The 17017-nt window shown below is 48.1% G+C and overlaps 1 protein-coding gene across 1 annotated transcript in view; it reads left to right on the top strand.

The window, feature by feature from the left end:
* col27a1b (collagen, type XXVII, alpha 1b) overlaps positions 1–17017 on the top strand; it is a 610967-nt gene that overhangs the window by 342717 nt on the left and 251233 nt on the right. The window contains exons 28-30 of the mRNA XM_078227545.1: positions 4108–4161; positions 9247–9291; positions 15489–15542. Of these exons, the coding sequence (XP_078083671.1) occupies positions 4108–4161; positions 9247–9291; positions 15489–15542 (153 nt within the window). The remainder of the gene's footprint in view (positions 1–4107; positions 4162–9246; positions 9292–15488; positions 15543–17017) is intronic.

Here is a 17017-nt window from a genome sequence, read left to right as displayed (position 1 = left end):
ACAGTGCCAGGTCTGAGTGGTGGCCAGTCCCGGGACTGCAGCCAATCTCTGAACAAGAGGCACTAATGGAGGCCGCACCGATGACTGCATGGGGTCTTGGTGACTCCTGGCTGGCAGGCCTCAGCAAGGCGAGTGTGGAGTTTGGAGGGCCGTGTTTGGGAGGCCTGAGGTGGGGCGGTGGGGCGGTGGGGGGGGGGGTGGGGGGGGGGGGGGTGGAAGGAAGGAAGGTTAAAGGGGCTATCACCTTGTTGGGGGAGTATCTCAATGGGGGCCAGAGGACCCACCTCTTGCCTGACACCAGCCCTTGCAGCTCAAGCTGAGGAGTAAAACACTCACCGTGTGCCTCGCTCTGCTGTGGGTCAAATGGCGACAGTGGGGCTGGAAGATGCATTTAAGTGGCCATTAATTAACTTACTTAATGGGCGGCACGGTAGCACAGTGGTTAGCACTGCTGCCTCACAGCGCCAGGGATCCAGATTCGATTCCCGGCTTAGGTCACTGTCTGTGTGGAGTCTGCACGTTCTCCCCGTGTCTGCGTGGGTTTCCTCCGGGTGCTCCAGTTTCCTCCCACAGTCCGTAAGACGTGCTGGTTAGATGCATTGGCCGTGCTAAATTCTCCCTCAGTGTACCCGAACAGGTGCCGGGGTGTGGCGACTAGGGGATTTTCACAGTAACTTCATTGCAGTGTTAATGTAAGCCTTACTTGTGACACTAATAAATAAACTTTAAAACTGAAGGTATGAAGGCGTAAGGTGCTGACCCAATAAATAACAAATCTGCCAATTACCAGGTGAAATGTATCATTCCCTCAAACTTGCACCAACTGTAGTATTTGCTACCAAATAAACCTGTTGGACTTTAACCTGGTGTTGTTAAAACTCTGACTGTGTTCACCCCAGTCCAACGCCGGCATCTCCACATCCAACTGTTTAAGGCAGGAGTGTGCCAGAAATGCAAACCTTAATTGGGTCTTAGAGTTCTCCTGATGTATATCAGAGCAAGTGTATCAGACAAATCAGGAAGATCCCAGCCAGATTCGGGCCCTGGTTTGTGTTGGGTTTACTCACCACAGCTGTGTTGACGTTGGATTATCCACAATTTGGCCTCCAAATCACTGGAGCAGAAAAGCATTGCAAGAAATATTAACCAGATTTCCCAATTCTGATCACCTACTGTCAAGTTAATGTGCTTGAATACGGCATTTTCTGTTACAAAGATCAATGAAGTATATCGAGTAAGTTATTGCCGATCAATAAGGTGCCTCAGTAACACAATACGGGTCCTGTAACCTGTCCAAACTCTGCCTCATTTTCTTCCCTGGCAGCACATATTAGACAATTAGGTACATGGAATCATAGAATCCCTACAGTGCAGAAGGCCCATCGAGTCTGCACCCACCACAATCCCACCCAGAACCTATCCCCATAATCTCATGCATTTACCCGAGCTAGTTCCCCTGACACTTAGGGGCAATTTAGCATGGCCAATCCACCTAACCCTCACATCTTTCGGACTGTGGGAGGAAACCGGAGCACCCGGAGGAAACCCACGCGGACACAGGGAGAACGTGCAAACTCCACACCGACAGTGACCCAAGCCGGGAATTGAACCCGGGTCCCTGGCGCTGTGAGGCAGCAGTGCTAACCACTGTGCCACCGTGCCGCTGTGTGAGGGTGGATTTTTTTTAAAATGTTTGAGTAATATTGGGCGGGAGTTTAGGGCCTCACTCATTCTGTTTGAGCCTCTCGGCTGCTGTGGAGGAAAGGAGACCCGCGTTCTGCTTCTTCATAAATTACCTTTATTTCTTTGATCCAACTCCACACACAATTCTCCAGCTCCAAACAGTGCCACCTGTGGCCCCTTTGTACATCAGTGACTTCTTTGAATAATTGACATCAAATTAGGACTTCATTTGAAGGCCAGTCAACCCATTCCTCGCACATCCCGAAACCCCACCCAAGGTCAAGAGGCCTTCCCATTATCCACCCCTTGCTGGCTCTGATTCCCGTGGCGGGCGGGGTGATAAAATTCCGGCCATTGTGTTCTTCTGCAAAGAAGCGTCTGTATGATTTAGTTAAGCTGGGGAAAGGTTAATGGAGACAGCTTGTCTGGGAGAGTTGACAGATGAAAGAGGTAAAGGTGCTAAATGCATACACTTTGCTTTGATTTGATTTGATTTATTATTGTCACATGTATTAGTATACAATGAAAAGTATTGTTTCTTGCGCGCTATACAGACAAAGCATACCGTTCATAGAGAAGGAAAGGAGAGAGTGCAGAATGTAGTGTTACAGTCATAGCTAGGGTGTAGAGAAAGATCAACTTAATGCAAGGAAGTCTGATGGCAGCAGGGAAGAAGCTGTTCTCGAGTTGGTTGGTACGTGTCTTCAGACTTTTGTATCTTTTTCCTGATGGAAGAAGGTGGAAGAGAGAATGTCCGGGGTCCTTGATTATGCTGGCTGCTTTGCCAAGGCAGCAGGAAGTGTAATCAGAGTCAATGATGGGAGGCTGGTTTGTGTGATGGATTGGGCTACATTCACAACCCTTTGTAGTTTGTTGCAGTCTTGGGGCAGAGCAGGAGTCATACCAAGCTGTGGTACAACCGGAAAGAATGCTTTCTATGGTGCATCTGTATAAGTTGGTGAGAGTCATAGCGGATATGCCAAATTTCCTTAATCTTGTGAGAAAGTAGAGGCCTTGGTGGGCTTTCTTAATTATAGTGTTGGAGTGGAGGGACCAGGACAGATTGTTGGTGATCTGGACGCCTAGAAGCTCTACCTAAAACCTTGACTCCTTTGACTATCAAATATCTGTCTAACTCTGCCATGAATAAGTTCAATGATCCATCCACCACTGCTTTCTGGGGAAGAGAATTCCACATACGAACGGAAGGACTCTCCTCCTCTCTGTCTTTAATGGGAGACCCTCACCTTCTTAAACTGTGTCCCCTAGTTCTAATTTTTCCCACAAGTGGAAATATGCTCTACCCTATAAAAACCCCTCAGTATGTTACTGTAATGCCCTAACTATGTTAGGGGCTGTGGGTTATAAACAAAAATAAAAGCTGTGGTTTGCACGTGTGGATTCAAACTAAAAAGAGCAAATTTATTGAAGAGCTGCTCTCTACACTGCACAGAGTGCAAACTGAAAGTGAAACAGCAGCCTGTGCAAACACCCTAATGACATCGTCATCAAATCATGTGATCAGCTCTTGAGGCAACCTGCAAACCTTTTAAATATATAACAGTTCCAATCACCTCGAAACTCTTCTAAACTCCAATGGGTGTAGACCCAACCTGTTCAACCATTCTTCAGAGGATAAGTTCCTCATACCAGGAGAATGCCCCATTCATATGGAGATAGGCTGAAGATGTTCTTATTGAATTGCAGAAGAACACAAGGGTCTAGGTTTAAGTTTAAATTTATTTATTAGTATCATAGAATCCCTACAGTGCAGAATGAGGCCATTCAGCCCGTCGAGTCTGCACCGACCACAACCCCATCCAGGCCCTATTCCTGTAACCCCACATATTTACTCTGTAAATTCCCCCAAGACTAGGATCAATTTTAACATGGCCAATCAACCGAAACCACGAGTAAGCTTACACCAACACGTCGATGAAGTTACTGTGAAAATCCCCTAGTCGCCACACTCCGGCGCCTGTTCGGGTACACTGAGGGAGAATTTTAGCATGGCCAATGCACCTAACCAGCACGTCTTTCGGACTGTGGAAGGAAACCGGAGCATCCGGAGGAGCCCCACACAGACGCGGGGAAAATGCGTAGACTCCGCACAGACAGTGACCCGAGCAGGGAATCGACCTGGGTCCCTGGCTGTGAGGCAGCAGTGCGAACCACTGTGTCACCGTGCCACCAATGTGGACCATCTGTCAGAAATTTGGGGCAGGAGTTGCCAGTAGTTTTCCACTTAAGCAAGACTCGCCAATTTCAAGGACTGTACTGTAATTACACAGAGGTTGTTTTGTGCTAAAGTGATCCACACATCTGCCAAATGCAATTTCAAACTCTTCTGAATGGGTTTTGGAAATAATTAGTGCATTCCAATGTGCAGCATTAATTTTGCTCCTGTTGTTTGTATTGTTCCAGGGCCGTCCTGGGAGGAGAGGATTTCCAGGAAAACCGGGACCTGAGGGTCCTAAGGTAAAACACTAGGTAGATGTAGCAATCTGGACCATATTCTGACTGCTTCATACACATTTAACTCCATTTATAGCTAAATAGTGAAATGTAAAGATGGGGAATCCTCTGGTCTTCCTGCAGAGTGGTTCTCACGGCAGGAGGCCATGCATAGTTGACCCGGCGTGGGATCTTCTGGTCCCGCCACTGCCAATGGGATTTCCCATTGAATCCACCCCATATCGGGAAACCGGGGTTGTGCCATCGGCGAGGCCAGAAGATCCCACCGTGGTGAACAGATTATTCCGGTCAAAATGTATATGCCAGGTTCACAACTTGTTTCCTCAAACTAACTGTGTGTATATCTGTCCAAAGACAACGGAAAATATTTGGTGACAATTCCCGATATGGCTTCCAAAAGCAGTCAAAAGAGTCAATACGGGACAGAAAGAGGCCAGTCGGCCCATTGAGTCCATACTGGCTCTCTGAAGATCAATCCCAAAGGTAGGGGAGTCTAAAACTAGAGGGCACAGGTTTAAGGTGAGAGGGGAGAGATACAAAAGGGTCCAGAGGGGCAATTTTTCACACAGAGGGTGGTGAGTGTCTGGAACGAGCTGCCAGAGGTAGTAGTAGAGGCGGGTACAATTTTGTCTTTTATAAAACGTTTAGATAGTTACGTGGGTAAGATGGGTAGAGAGGGATATGGGCCAAATGCGGGCAATTGGGACTAGCTTAAGGGTTTTTTTAAAAAGGGGCAGTATGGACAAGTTGGGCAGAAGGGCCTGTTTCCATGCTGTAAACCTCTATGACTCTATGACTCTAATCTAGTCAGTCCCATTCTCCCCCGCTCTGTCCCAGTGACCCTGAAAATTTATTTCCCTCCAGTGTCCATCCAATTTCCTTTTGTAATCATTCATCATTTCTGCTTCCATCACTTTTGGAGGGAGTGCATTCCGGGCCATTTCCACTCGCTGCGTAAAAATGTTCTTCTTCACATCTTCCCTGCATCTCTTACCCAGAATCTTTCATCTGTGTCCCCAGTCTTTGCAAGCAGCGGATAATTGGAATGTTTTTTTCTTCATGTAAACGTCTCATCATCCTCTACACCAGCTAGCATGTCTCCCCTTGATTCCCTTTGCTCCAAAGAGAACTCCAACTTGGGGACAGCACGGTGGCACAGTGGTTAGCACTGCTGTCTCACAGCGCCAGGGACCTGGGTTCAATTCCCGGCTCGGGTCATTGTCTGTGTGGAGTTTGCACATTCTCCCCGTGTCTGCGTAGGTTTCCTCCGGGTGCTCCGACAGTCCAAAGATGTGCGGGATAGGTTGATTGGCCATGTTAAATTGCCATTTAGTGTCAGAGGGATTAGCAGGGTAAATATGTGGGGCGATGGGAAAAAGGTCTGGGTGGGATTGTGGTCGGTGCAGACTCGATGGGCCGAATGGCCTCCTTCTGCACTGTAGGGATTCTATGATTCTAAACTTCTCCAAACTAACCCTGTAGCTAGTTCCCTCATCCCTGGAACTGTTTTCCTAAAACTCCTCTGAAAAATCTCAAAGGCCCTAACATCTTTCCTAAAGTGCGGTGACCAAAACTGGACACTGTGGCCTACCCAGAGCTTTTACAAAGGCTCATCATTACCCTCCCAGCTTTTGTACTCAACAGCTCTCTTTATGAAGGTCAGGAACCCAAATGCTTTGCGAACTATTGTCCTGCCATCTTCAAAGTTGACGCTCTTGAACCACCAGGTTCCTCCATCCCTGCAGACTCTAGGATTTTGTTGTCCTGCAACCATAAGATATCGGAGCAGAATTAGGCCATTTGGCCCATCGAGTCTGCTCCGCCATTCAATCATGGCTGATATAATTCTCATCCCCATTCTCCTGCCTTCTCCCCGTAACCCTTGATCTCCTTATTGATCAAGAACCTATCTATCTCTGTCTTAAAGACACTCAATGACCTGGTCTCCACAGCCCTCTGTGGCAATGAGTTCCACAGATTCACCACCCTCTGGCTGAAGAAATTCCTCCTCATCTCAGTTTTAAAGGAGCGTCCCTTCTCTCTGAGGTTGTGCCCTTGAATTCTAGCCTCTCCAACTAGTGGAAACATCCAATGCATAAGTGGTTAGCACTGCTGCCTCACAGTGCCAGGGACTCGGGTTCGATTCCCGGCTTGGGTCACTGCCTCTGTAGAGTCTGCACATTCTCCCCGTGTCTGCGTGGGTTTCCTCCGGGTGCTCCGGTTTCCTCCCACACTCCAAAGATGTGCAGGTTGGATGCATTGGCCGTGCTAAATTGCGACCTTGTGTCAGGGGGACTAGCTCGGGTAAATGCATGGGATTATGGGGATAGGACCTGGGTGGGATTGTGGTTGGTGCAGACTTGATGGGCCGAATGGCCTCCTGCCACACTGTTGGGATTCTATGATTCTGTAAATGCAACTTGTTTGTGTAAAGAATCCCGCGGTGGGCCGTTTGTAGGGAGATGGAAGAGTTGGGTTGAGAATCCAATTGTCTCCAAACCTCTGAAAGGAGTCTGGACTTGGTTTAAGTGGCGTTGGATCAGAGTGAGTCAAAGAGAGCCAGCAGTGCCTGGGTGTTCACTCGTCTCTGGCGAAAGTTAAAGTGAATGTAAAGCAGCAAGCGGTTAGACTCACTTTAATTAAAAGATGTTGTTTTCTGTTGAAGCTCAAATCCACTGAAGCAGTGGTGGGTGCCGGGGATGGGGTTAGATTTCAACTCGCTGGCAGCCAGTCACGTGGCAGACACTCCACCCAGTTCAGAATCAAATTTGCAATTCAGGTCCCTGGGATTTGTGGCACGACCCTATTTGCATATTTAAAAGGAGCACCGCTGCAGGCCGACAGCAGGAGGTTCCACCACGATGGCCAGTGTAAGGGGAACAGTGAGACATGGGCGCCACGGTGGCACAGTGGTTAGCGCTGCTGCCTCACAGCGCCAGGGACCCAGGTTCGATTCCCGGCTTGGATCACTGTCTGTGCGGAGTTTGCACGTTCTCCCCGTGTCTGCGTTGGGTTTCCTCCAATTTCCTCCTACACTCCAAAGATGTGTGGGTTAGATGATTGGCCATGCTAAATTCTCCGTTAGTGTCAGGGGGACCATCTAGGGTAAATGCATGGCGTTATGGGGATAGGGCCTGGGTGGGATTGTGGTCGGTGCAGACTTGATGGGCTGAATGGCCTCCTTCTGCACTGTAGGATTCTATGGATTCCTTGAAAGCTTTCTGGTTGGTCAGTAGAATCGCACCTGGAACAAATTATTATTTTCCAAGAACTGATTAGAACCTCACAGGGTGGCACAGTGGTTAGCACTGCTGCCTCACAGCGCCAGGGACCTGGGTTCGATTCCCAGCTTGGGTCACCGTCTGTGTGGAGTCTGCACATTCTCCCCGTGTCTGCGTGGGTTTCCTCCGATTTCCTCTCACAGTCCAAAGATGCACGGGTTAGGTGGATTGGCCATACTAAATTGCCCCTTCGTGTCAAGGGGACTAGCTGGGGTAAATGCATGGGGTTTTGGGGATAGGGCCTGGGTGGGATTGTGGTTGGTGCAGACTCAATGGGCCGAATGGTCTCCTTCTGTACTGTAGGGATTCTATGACTTTGGACCTCTCCCAAGTGGATTTAAAACCCCCTCCAAGGCTCGTCTGAGCAAAACTATTTCATGCATGTTTGAGCATTAGATGTTCTGTGAACTCGAACCAACTTTAGTTTTATTCTTTTGCTACACCCGTTCCTTATGCAGTGATATGTGTTCAATCTGTCAACAGTTGTGCATTCGACACTCTGTCAGAACTGTAATCGAGCTAACCATTTCTAAGTGCAGCTGTGAATCAGAGCTCTGTATAATCATTCCAATGCGGAACACACAAATTAATCTGCGTAACAGTGGGCTGAATTTTCACTTTGGCAACGGGGAACAGGAGCTGAGAATGTTTCCTGGTCCCAAGCCTACCCCTTGTTGGTGGGGTGGTGGGGGTGCGGTGGGATGCGTGGCAGCAGTCACTTATTGGGGTTCGCATGGAGATGGGATCCCTGCCCAGTTGAGGGCAGTGGGTGGGCTCTCGAAGCCGGAGGGTCAGTCGGAGACCTCCCAGTTTGAGAGGAGCAGCCGACTGCAGCCCGAGGTACGTGACTGAGAGGGTGCTTGAACGGGAAGGTGTCCCTTCAGCAACGTCTTTCAACCTCAAGTTTAAATATGGAGAAAGTAGCTAGGCCCATGCCGTAGGGGGAGAGGGGGGAATTCCTCCATTGGGGCAGCCTTTGGCTGCACTTTGGGGGGTTAACAACAGCACCCATGTGGTCTGACCCAGAACCCTTGATTTGGGAAGAACAGCACCACTCCCAGTCTTAGAAGCATAGAAACTAGAAGCAGGAGGAGGCCATTCAGCCCTTTGAGCCTGCTCCGCCATTCAGTTTGATCATGGCTGGTCATCGAATTCAATATCCTGATCCCCCCCTTCCCCATATCCCTCAACCCCTTTCGCCCCAAGAGTTATATTTAATTTCTTGCTGAAATCACACATTTTGGCCTCAACTACTTGCTGTGGTAGCGAATTTCACACATTCACCACCCTCTGGATGAAGAAATTTCTCCTCACCTCAGTTCTAAAAGGTTTACCCCTTATCCTCAAGCTATGACCCCTAGTTCTGGACTCCCCCACCATTGGGACCATTCTCCCCGTGTCTGCGTGGGTTTCCTCCGGGTGCTCCAGTTTCCTCCCACGCTCCAAAGATGTGCGGGTTGGGTTGATTGGCTGTGGCCATGATAACTTACCCCTTGGTGTCATGGGAATTCACGGGGTGAATGTATGGGGTTGTGCGGGGCTGGCGCCTGGGTGGGATTGTTGTCGGGTGCAGGCTTAATGGGCCGAATGGCCTCCTTCTGCACTGTAGATTCTATGGAGTCAATGGTTCACCCACTGACTCTGGAAGTGTGTTCCCATCTATAGATTGCAAAGGAACTGATTTTACTCTGCTTCAGAAGGTGCAGGGAAAGTAAACAACATTTCAAAAGAACTTTCAAGCTCCCGAGGCGTGTTTTTACTCAGAAACTGTGCTTGCTGAGATTTTCTTTGTTTTCTTAATCCTTAGGGTGAACCTGGTGACTCTGGAAAGGTGGGAAAGGTTGGCGAACAGGTAACAGTCATCCCTTTTTCAACATGGAAGCATAACTGTTATATAACTCTGCTTAATCTGTAGCGAGCTTGTATCTGAAAAGTTAGCAATGCTGACCTGATAAAGCCAAAAAATATAATTTGTTTGGGTCTCAGTCTGTGGAACATGGTTAAATCACAGTGAAGTGGCAACACTTAGTGCTCTGACCAATAAAAATCCAGACTGTTGGGAGATATTTGATGTTCAGATAGGGGTTGAGTATTATACTTGGACCGCAAATCCGTTCTAATGGGACAAAAAGTAAAGTGATTTGGTACATCAGAATTCTCTGAAATTTACAGACTAATCCAGAATCAACTATCCAGCATAGCTGAGAAGTTAGTCAAGCTCTGTGGAACGTCTTGTGTCTGGAAAGTTTGCACAAGCACCCTAATCGCCGTCCGCTGTTTTTTTCACTGGTACTTAATTCTGTAATGGAGGTTACTAAATATATTCCAGAAGTAACAGTCAAAATAGGATTATAAATTGAGTAATTATTTGGAGAGCTGGCTGTATCAACATGCATGTTGCAAAGGAGAGGAGGTGTGGAACTGAGGCCAGACATTTACCTTTGTGTCATAGCGTTATCGAGATATAGAGCACGGAAACAGGCCCTTCCGCCCCACTCGTCCATGCCAGCCAGATTTCCTCAACCGAACTAGTCCCATTTGCCTGTGTTTGGCCCATTTCCCTCTAAATCTTTCCCATCCACGTACAACCCCATCACTCGATCCCGGCCTTATGGCTAAGATCAAGCTTCGAATCAAGCCCAAGATGGGGCCTTACCTTGTCAGCTTGGTTCTTGTTTGTCTCTTTTGTGGGGACCATGAATTGGATTCGATTGGATTTTGGTTTTAGTTTTTGGAGCAAGCAAGGATTGGTTTTGGGTTTGCCCGGTCCATCCTGAGCAAAGGTGTGCAGGTTAGGTGGATTGGCCATTCGAAATAGCCTAAACTGAACTAGTCCCATTTGCCTGCATTTGGCCCCTATCCCTCTAAACCTTTCCCATCCACGTACCTCTCCAAATGTCTTTTAAATGTTGCCAATGTACCCACCTCTATCACCCCCTCTGGCAGTATTCCATAGACCTAGGGTAATGTTCTGGGGTTCGAATCCCGCCACGGCAGATGATGGAATTTGAATTCAATAAAAACATAACTGGAATTAAAAGTCTAATGATGACCATAGTCAATTGTCGTAAAAGTCCATCTGGTTCACTAATGCCCTTTAGGGAAGGAAATCTGCATTTCTAACCATATACACACCACCCTCTGTGCAAAAAAGTTGCCCCTCAGATCTCTTTTAAACCTTTCCCCTCTCACCTTAAACCTATGCCCTCTAGTTTTGGAAGTTTTGTGGGGACATTCAAAGGGAGATCCATTCTACTCAATGATAACTTTTTCTTTTATCATTTTGTGGGATGTGGGTGTCGCTGGCTGGGCCAGCATTTATTGCCCATCCCTAACTGCCCTTGAACTAGGTGGTTTGCTAGGCCATTTTAGATCCCGTTTATGAGTCAACCATATTGCTATGGCTCTGGAGTCACATGTAGGCCAGACCAGGTAAGGACAGCAGATTTCCTTCCCTAAAGGGCATTAGTGAACCCCAAATGGATTTTTCCGACAATCGACAATGGTTTCATGGTCATCAGTAGATTCTAATTCCAGATATTTTTTTAATTGAATTCAAATTCCACCATCTGCTGTGGTGGGATTCAAACCTGGGTCCCAGAGGGAGACAATGGCCTAGTGGTATTATCGCCAGACTATTAATCCAGAAACTCAGCTAATGTCCTGGGGACTCGGGTTCGAATCCCACCACGGCAGATTCCCACCATGGCTGGTTCCTAGTTGCCCTTGAGAAGGTGGTGGTGAGCTGCCTTCTTGAACCACTGCAGTCCATGTGGTGTAGGTACACCCACAGTGCTGTTAGGGAGGGAGTTCCAGGACTTTGACTCAGACACAGTGAAGGAACGGTGACTAATGTCCTTTAAGGAATGAAATCCTTGTTATGCAGTCTGGCCTACATGTGACTTGAGAGCCACAGGAATGTGGTTGACTCTCAACTGTCCTTCGAAATGGCCTAGCAAGCCACTCAGTTCAAGGGCAACTAGGGGTGGGCAATAAATACTGACCAGCCAGTGATGCCCATGAATTTTTAAAAATGCATGAAAAAAAGAATTTCCAAGTCAGGGTGGTGAGTGACTTGGAGGGGAATCTCCAGGTGGTGGTGTTCCCAGGTACCTGCTGCTCTTGTTCTTCTAGATGGTAGTAGTTGTGGGTTTGGAAGGTGCTGTCTAAGTAGCCTTGGTGAGTTGCTCCAGTGCATCTTGGGTGGCACAGTGGCACAACGGTTAGCACTGCTGCCTCACAGCGCCAGGGACCCGGGTTCAATTCCGGCCTCGGGTGACTGTCTGTGTGAAGTTTGCACGTTCTCCCCGTGTCTGCGTGGGTTTCCTCCGGGTGCTCCGGTTTCCACCCACAGTCCAAAGATGTTCGAGTTAGGTGGATTGGCCGTGCTAAATTGACCCTTAGTGTCAGGAGGACTAGTAAGGTAAATACGTGAGGTTACAGGATAGGGCCTGAGTGGGATTGTTGTCAGTGCCTTAGTGTCAGGGGGCTAGCTAGGGTAAATACATGGGGTTATGGGGATAGGGCCTGGGTGGGATTGTGGTTGGTGTAGACTCGATGGGCCAAATGGCCTCCTTCTGCACTGTATGATTCTATGAATCTATGAATCTTGTAGATGATACACATGGCTGCCATTGTGCACCAGTGGTGGAAGGATTGAATGTTTAAGATGGCAGATGGGATGCTAAACAAGTGGGGCTGTCTTGTTCTGGATGGTGTCAAGCTTCTTGAGTGTTGTTGGAGCTGCACTAAGCCAGGCAAGGGGAGAGTTTTCCATCACACCCCTGACTTGTGCCTTGCGGATGGTGGACAGACTTATGGAAAATGATGCAGCTTAGGTTTGGGAGTCCAGTGGGGATTTCTGTTCTGATCCAATGGGCTGTTAACATCCTATTTGAATGAACATTAAAACGGGCAACAATGTGGAAGAAATTCTTGTCTGACTTTCTGAATCTTCTGAGGAGAAACATCTGGGCAATGTCAGTATTTATTCCCAGGGAATGATTTTCCTGTGCACTTTCACCAGTAATAGTCTCTGAAAGCCCACGGTCCTCACATTCTGGGGGAGTGCAGATAAGAAAGGCAAGAACTGACAGTTCTTGCTTCAAAAAGGAATCCTTCAGTAAAAGTGAGGATAATATCCCCCTGGTTAGTAGAGTTAACAATGTGTGAATAACAGCCTGACTTCCAAAAATAACCTTTTTCCAGAATCATTGCTTCCACTTTGGGTAATAATCAGAAGTGTCTGAATGAAGCAAGGAAGTAGCTGTCATCAGCGCTATCATTGTCCCATTCGAGCTTAATCCCTGAGGTTAACCTTCAGCCTGCGATCTTTTTGATAATGTCCCATGAAAATTTAATGTCTTGCAGCTCATACTCACACAGCTATGGAAAGATCTTTTTAAAAATCTTTACGATCCTGGGTTTTTAAAAATTCATTCATGGGACATGGGTGTCGCTGGCTGGGCCAGCATTTATTGCCCATCCCTAGTTGCCCCTTGAGAAGGTGGTGGTGAGCCGCCATCTTGAATCGCTGCAGTCCACGTGCTGTGGGTTGACCCACAATGCCGTTAGGGAGGGAATTCCAGGATTTTGACCCAGCGACTCCGAAGGAACGGTGATATATTTCCAAGTCAGGACAGTGAGTGGCTCGGAGGGGAACTTGCAGGTGGTGGTGATCCCGTGTGTCTGCTGCCCTTGTCCTTCTAGATGGAAGCGGTCGTGGGTTTGGGAGGCGCTGTCTAAGGATCTTTGGTCCACTATCACTGTTCGTGTCCTGACACTTTGGAGTTGAATCCAAAAGATCAAACAGCCCAAAGTGACACAGTGGGGTAATTTTAACCTAACCCGTCTGCCAGGGAACTGAGTGGACTCAGCGCTGGGCTGGGTTTTCCCTCTGCTCGATTTGAGTCGCTGTTGAAATCGATATGCATCGTCAACATCCTGAGGGTTATCCTGTCAAATTAACTGGGCCAGCTAAACAAGGGCAGGCCAGGAACCCAGCATTCTGCAGCGGGTAACTCACCTCCTGATTCCCCAAAGCCTGCCCACCATCTACAAGGTGGAGATACCGGGGTTTGCCTGGGGTGGGCACAGTAAGATGTCTCACAACACTAGGTTAAAGCCCAGCAGGTTCATTTGGTATCCACATCCTCCAAGGTGGCGTTCAAGACACACTACAACGCAGAATCGCTGAGCAGAAACTGATAGCCAAGTTCCGCACGCATGAGGACGGCCTCAACCGGGATCTTGGGTTCATGTCCCACTATCTGTAACCCCCACCATACTGCCTGGAGTTGCAAAATCTTATTAACTGTCCTGGCTTGAGACAATTCACACCTCTTGAACCTGTGATTATCCCTCTCCCCACTCACGCTGTTTGTACCTGTAAAGACTCGCATTCCAACCATTCTTCACATTCCAATCTGCAATTATCTTGCAATTGTATCTTTGTCTATATATACCGTGTTTGTGAACTAACCTCCACTCACCTGATGAAGGAGCAGCGCTCCAAAAGCTCGCGATTCCAAATGAACCTGTTGGACTTTTAACCTGGTGTTGTGAGACTTCTTCCTGCACCATCTACAAGGCACAAGTCGGGAGTGTGATGGGATACTCCCCTGGATGGGTGCAGCTCCATCAACACTCAAGAAACTCAACGCCATCCAGGACAAAACAGCCCACTTTATTGGCATCCCATCCACCACCTTCAACATTCACTCCCTCCACTACCAATGCACAGTGGCAGCCATGTGTACCATCTACAAGATGCACTGCAGCAACTCACCAAGACTCCTTCAACAGACCACCCGAAACTACAACCTCTACCACCTAGAAGGACAAGGGCAGCGGACCCAAGGGAACACTATCACTTGTAAGTTCCCCTCAAGCCACACGCCATCCTGTCTTGGAAATATATCGACCGTGCCTTCACTGTCACTGGGTCAAAATCCTGGAACTCCTTCCCTAACAGCACTATGGGTGTACCTACATCACATGGACTGCAGTGATTCAAGAAGGCAGCTCACCACCACATTCTCAAGGGGTGGTTAAAGAGGACAATAAATGATAGCCTAGCCAGTGATGCCCATGTCCTATAAATGAATAGAAAAATTGGATTGTAAAACTGGCATTCCACCGGTCTCGCAGAATTCCCGCAGTGACTTCCCGCTGGCATTCCTCATTCCCCTCCAGTTCACTTTGAGGGTGTATCCCGTATTTTAGGCTAATGACAGTTCCGGACCCCTTGAGGTGAACGGAACCCTCCCCTGGTCAATCTGTAAAGCAGCAAGTACATCTGACGTCGTAGCGAAGGAGAGACTGGTTCCTGGAGTGGGAGGACGGGGAGAGGTGGGATTGTCCTGGAAGGAGAGATTGAGGAGGGTGGATCTCGCTGAAACCTATATAATTCCTCAGGGATGTGCCAGGGTAGGTGCTGAGAAGATGTTTCCCCCGGCTGGGAAATCGAGACCATTCGCTCAAGGCCCCAGATGTCGGCCATTTTGAACTGAGATGAGGAAAAGTTTCTTCACTCAAAGGATAGAATCGTAGAATCCGTACAGTACAGAAGGAGGCCATTCAGCCCATCCCATCAAGTCTGTACTGACCACAATCCCACTCAGGCCCTATTCCCGTAACCCCACATATTTACCCTGCTAATCCCTGGCTGGGGCAACATGGTGGCACAGTGGTTAGCACTGCTGCCTCACAGCGCCAGGGACCTGGGTTCTATTCCGACCTCGGGCGACTGTCTGTGCGGAGTTTGCACATTTTCCCGTGTCTGCGTGGGTTTCCTGCAGTTTCCTCCCACACCCTCTAAAATGTGTGGCTTAGATGGATTAGCCATGGTATGGGGATAGGATGGGCGGTTGGGCCTGGGTAAGATGCTCTGTGGGAGAGTCGGTACAGACTCGATGGGCTGGATGGCCTCTTCCTGCACGGGAGGGATTCTATGATAGAGTGGTGAAGTGGGAGGGGACTGAATACACGGCAAACCTTGATTGCTCCCTGTAAAATGAAATAACCTTTCTGTTTGTTTTCCTTTACCAGGGGGAGCCAGGATTCATGGGACCAATTGGAGAACTCGGGAAAGTTGGGGAAAAGGTAATCTACATTTGCTGTTTGAAGTGAGTTTTAAATTACACTAGAATGTCAGAGTATCCATAAGGATTGTTTGAACAAAAGTAATGGGAATAAGTGGTGTCTCACCTGGTGACACACCCGAGTCTCGCAGTCTGATGCCAGTCGAATTAGTCAGCTTTACCAGAGAGATAGTTCACCGTCTCCTCCAACTGGGAGACATGGAAACATAGAAACTAGAAGCAGGAATAGGCCATTTGGCCCTTCATAGCTGATCATCAAATTCAATATCCTGATCCCCCCCTTTCCCCATATCCCTTTAGCCCCAAGAACTATATCTAATTTCTTCTTGAATCACACAATGTTTTGGCCTCAACTACATCCTGTGGGAGTGAATTCCACACATTCACCACCCTCTGAGTGAAGAAATTTCCCCTCATCTCAGTCCTAAAAGGTTTACCCTTACCCTCAAATTATGACTCCCTAGTTCTGGACTCCCCCACCATTGGGAACGTTCTTTCTGAATCAACCCTCTCTAACCCTGTTAGAATTTTATAAGTTTCTATAAGATCCCCTCTCACTCTTCTAAACTCCAGTGAATATAATCCTAACCGACTTAGTCTCTCCTCATATAACAGACCTGCCGTCCCAGGAATCAGCCTAGTAAACCTTCGCAGTGGCCTAGTAGAACAAGCTGCGAGAGATAGTAGGAGAGGCGGGTCCAATTTTGTCTTTTAAGAAGCATTTAGACAGTTACATGGGTAAGGTGGGTATAGAGGGATATGGGCCAAACGCGGGCAATTGGGACTAGATTAGTGGTAAAAACTGGGCGGCATGGACAAGTTGGGCCGAAGGGCCTGTTTCCATGCTGTAGACCTCTCTGACTCTAGAATATTACAGAGCTAGTAATCCAGAAGCCCAAGTCAATGTTCAGGGACATAGGTTCAAATCCCACCATAGTTGGATTTAAATCCAATGAATTATTGGAAGTTAGTCTCAGGAGTTATGCCATAAATCATTTCCTTTGTTGTAAAAACCTGCCTTGCTCACTAATCTGCTGCCCTGACTTGATCTGGGGACCTCATGCGGAACTCCAGACGTGTTGCAATGTGATTGAGGGCAATTGTGGATGGGCAATGTGTGTGACACTCACATCCCGGGAACAAATAAAACACAATAGCATGGTTGGCAGATCTTGATAAAATGCCAACAACTTATAGAAGTTTCACTCTCAAACCTGATGTGATTCAATCAGTCTTCACAGTTTCTGATTTGGTGAAAGTTGTTGCCAAGGGAGTATCTGGATAGGGAGAGTGGGGGAGGAAGGGGCAACGATAGTTTACTTATATTGTATGTTGTGGTTAGCACTGCTGCCTCACAGCGCCAGTGACCCGGATCAATTCCAGAGTCGAGTCACCGTCTGTGTGGAGTTTGCACGTTCTCCCCGTGTCGGCGTGGGTTTCCTCCGGGTGCTCCGGTTTCCGCCCACGCTTCAAAGA

Source organism: Mustelus asterias, chromosome 13 (genome assembly GCF_964213995.1).
Source record: "Mustelus asterias chromosome 13, sMusAst1.hap1.1, whole genome shotgun sequence".
NCBI classification, from domain to species: Eukaryota; Metazoa; Chordata; class Chondrichthyes; order Carcharhiniformes; family Triakidae; genus Mustelus; species Mustelus asterias.
The sequence above is the reverse complement of the archived record's forward strand: the minus strand, read 5'-3'. Positions and strand labels throughout refer to the sequence as shown.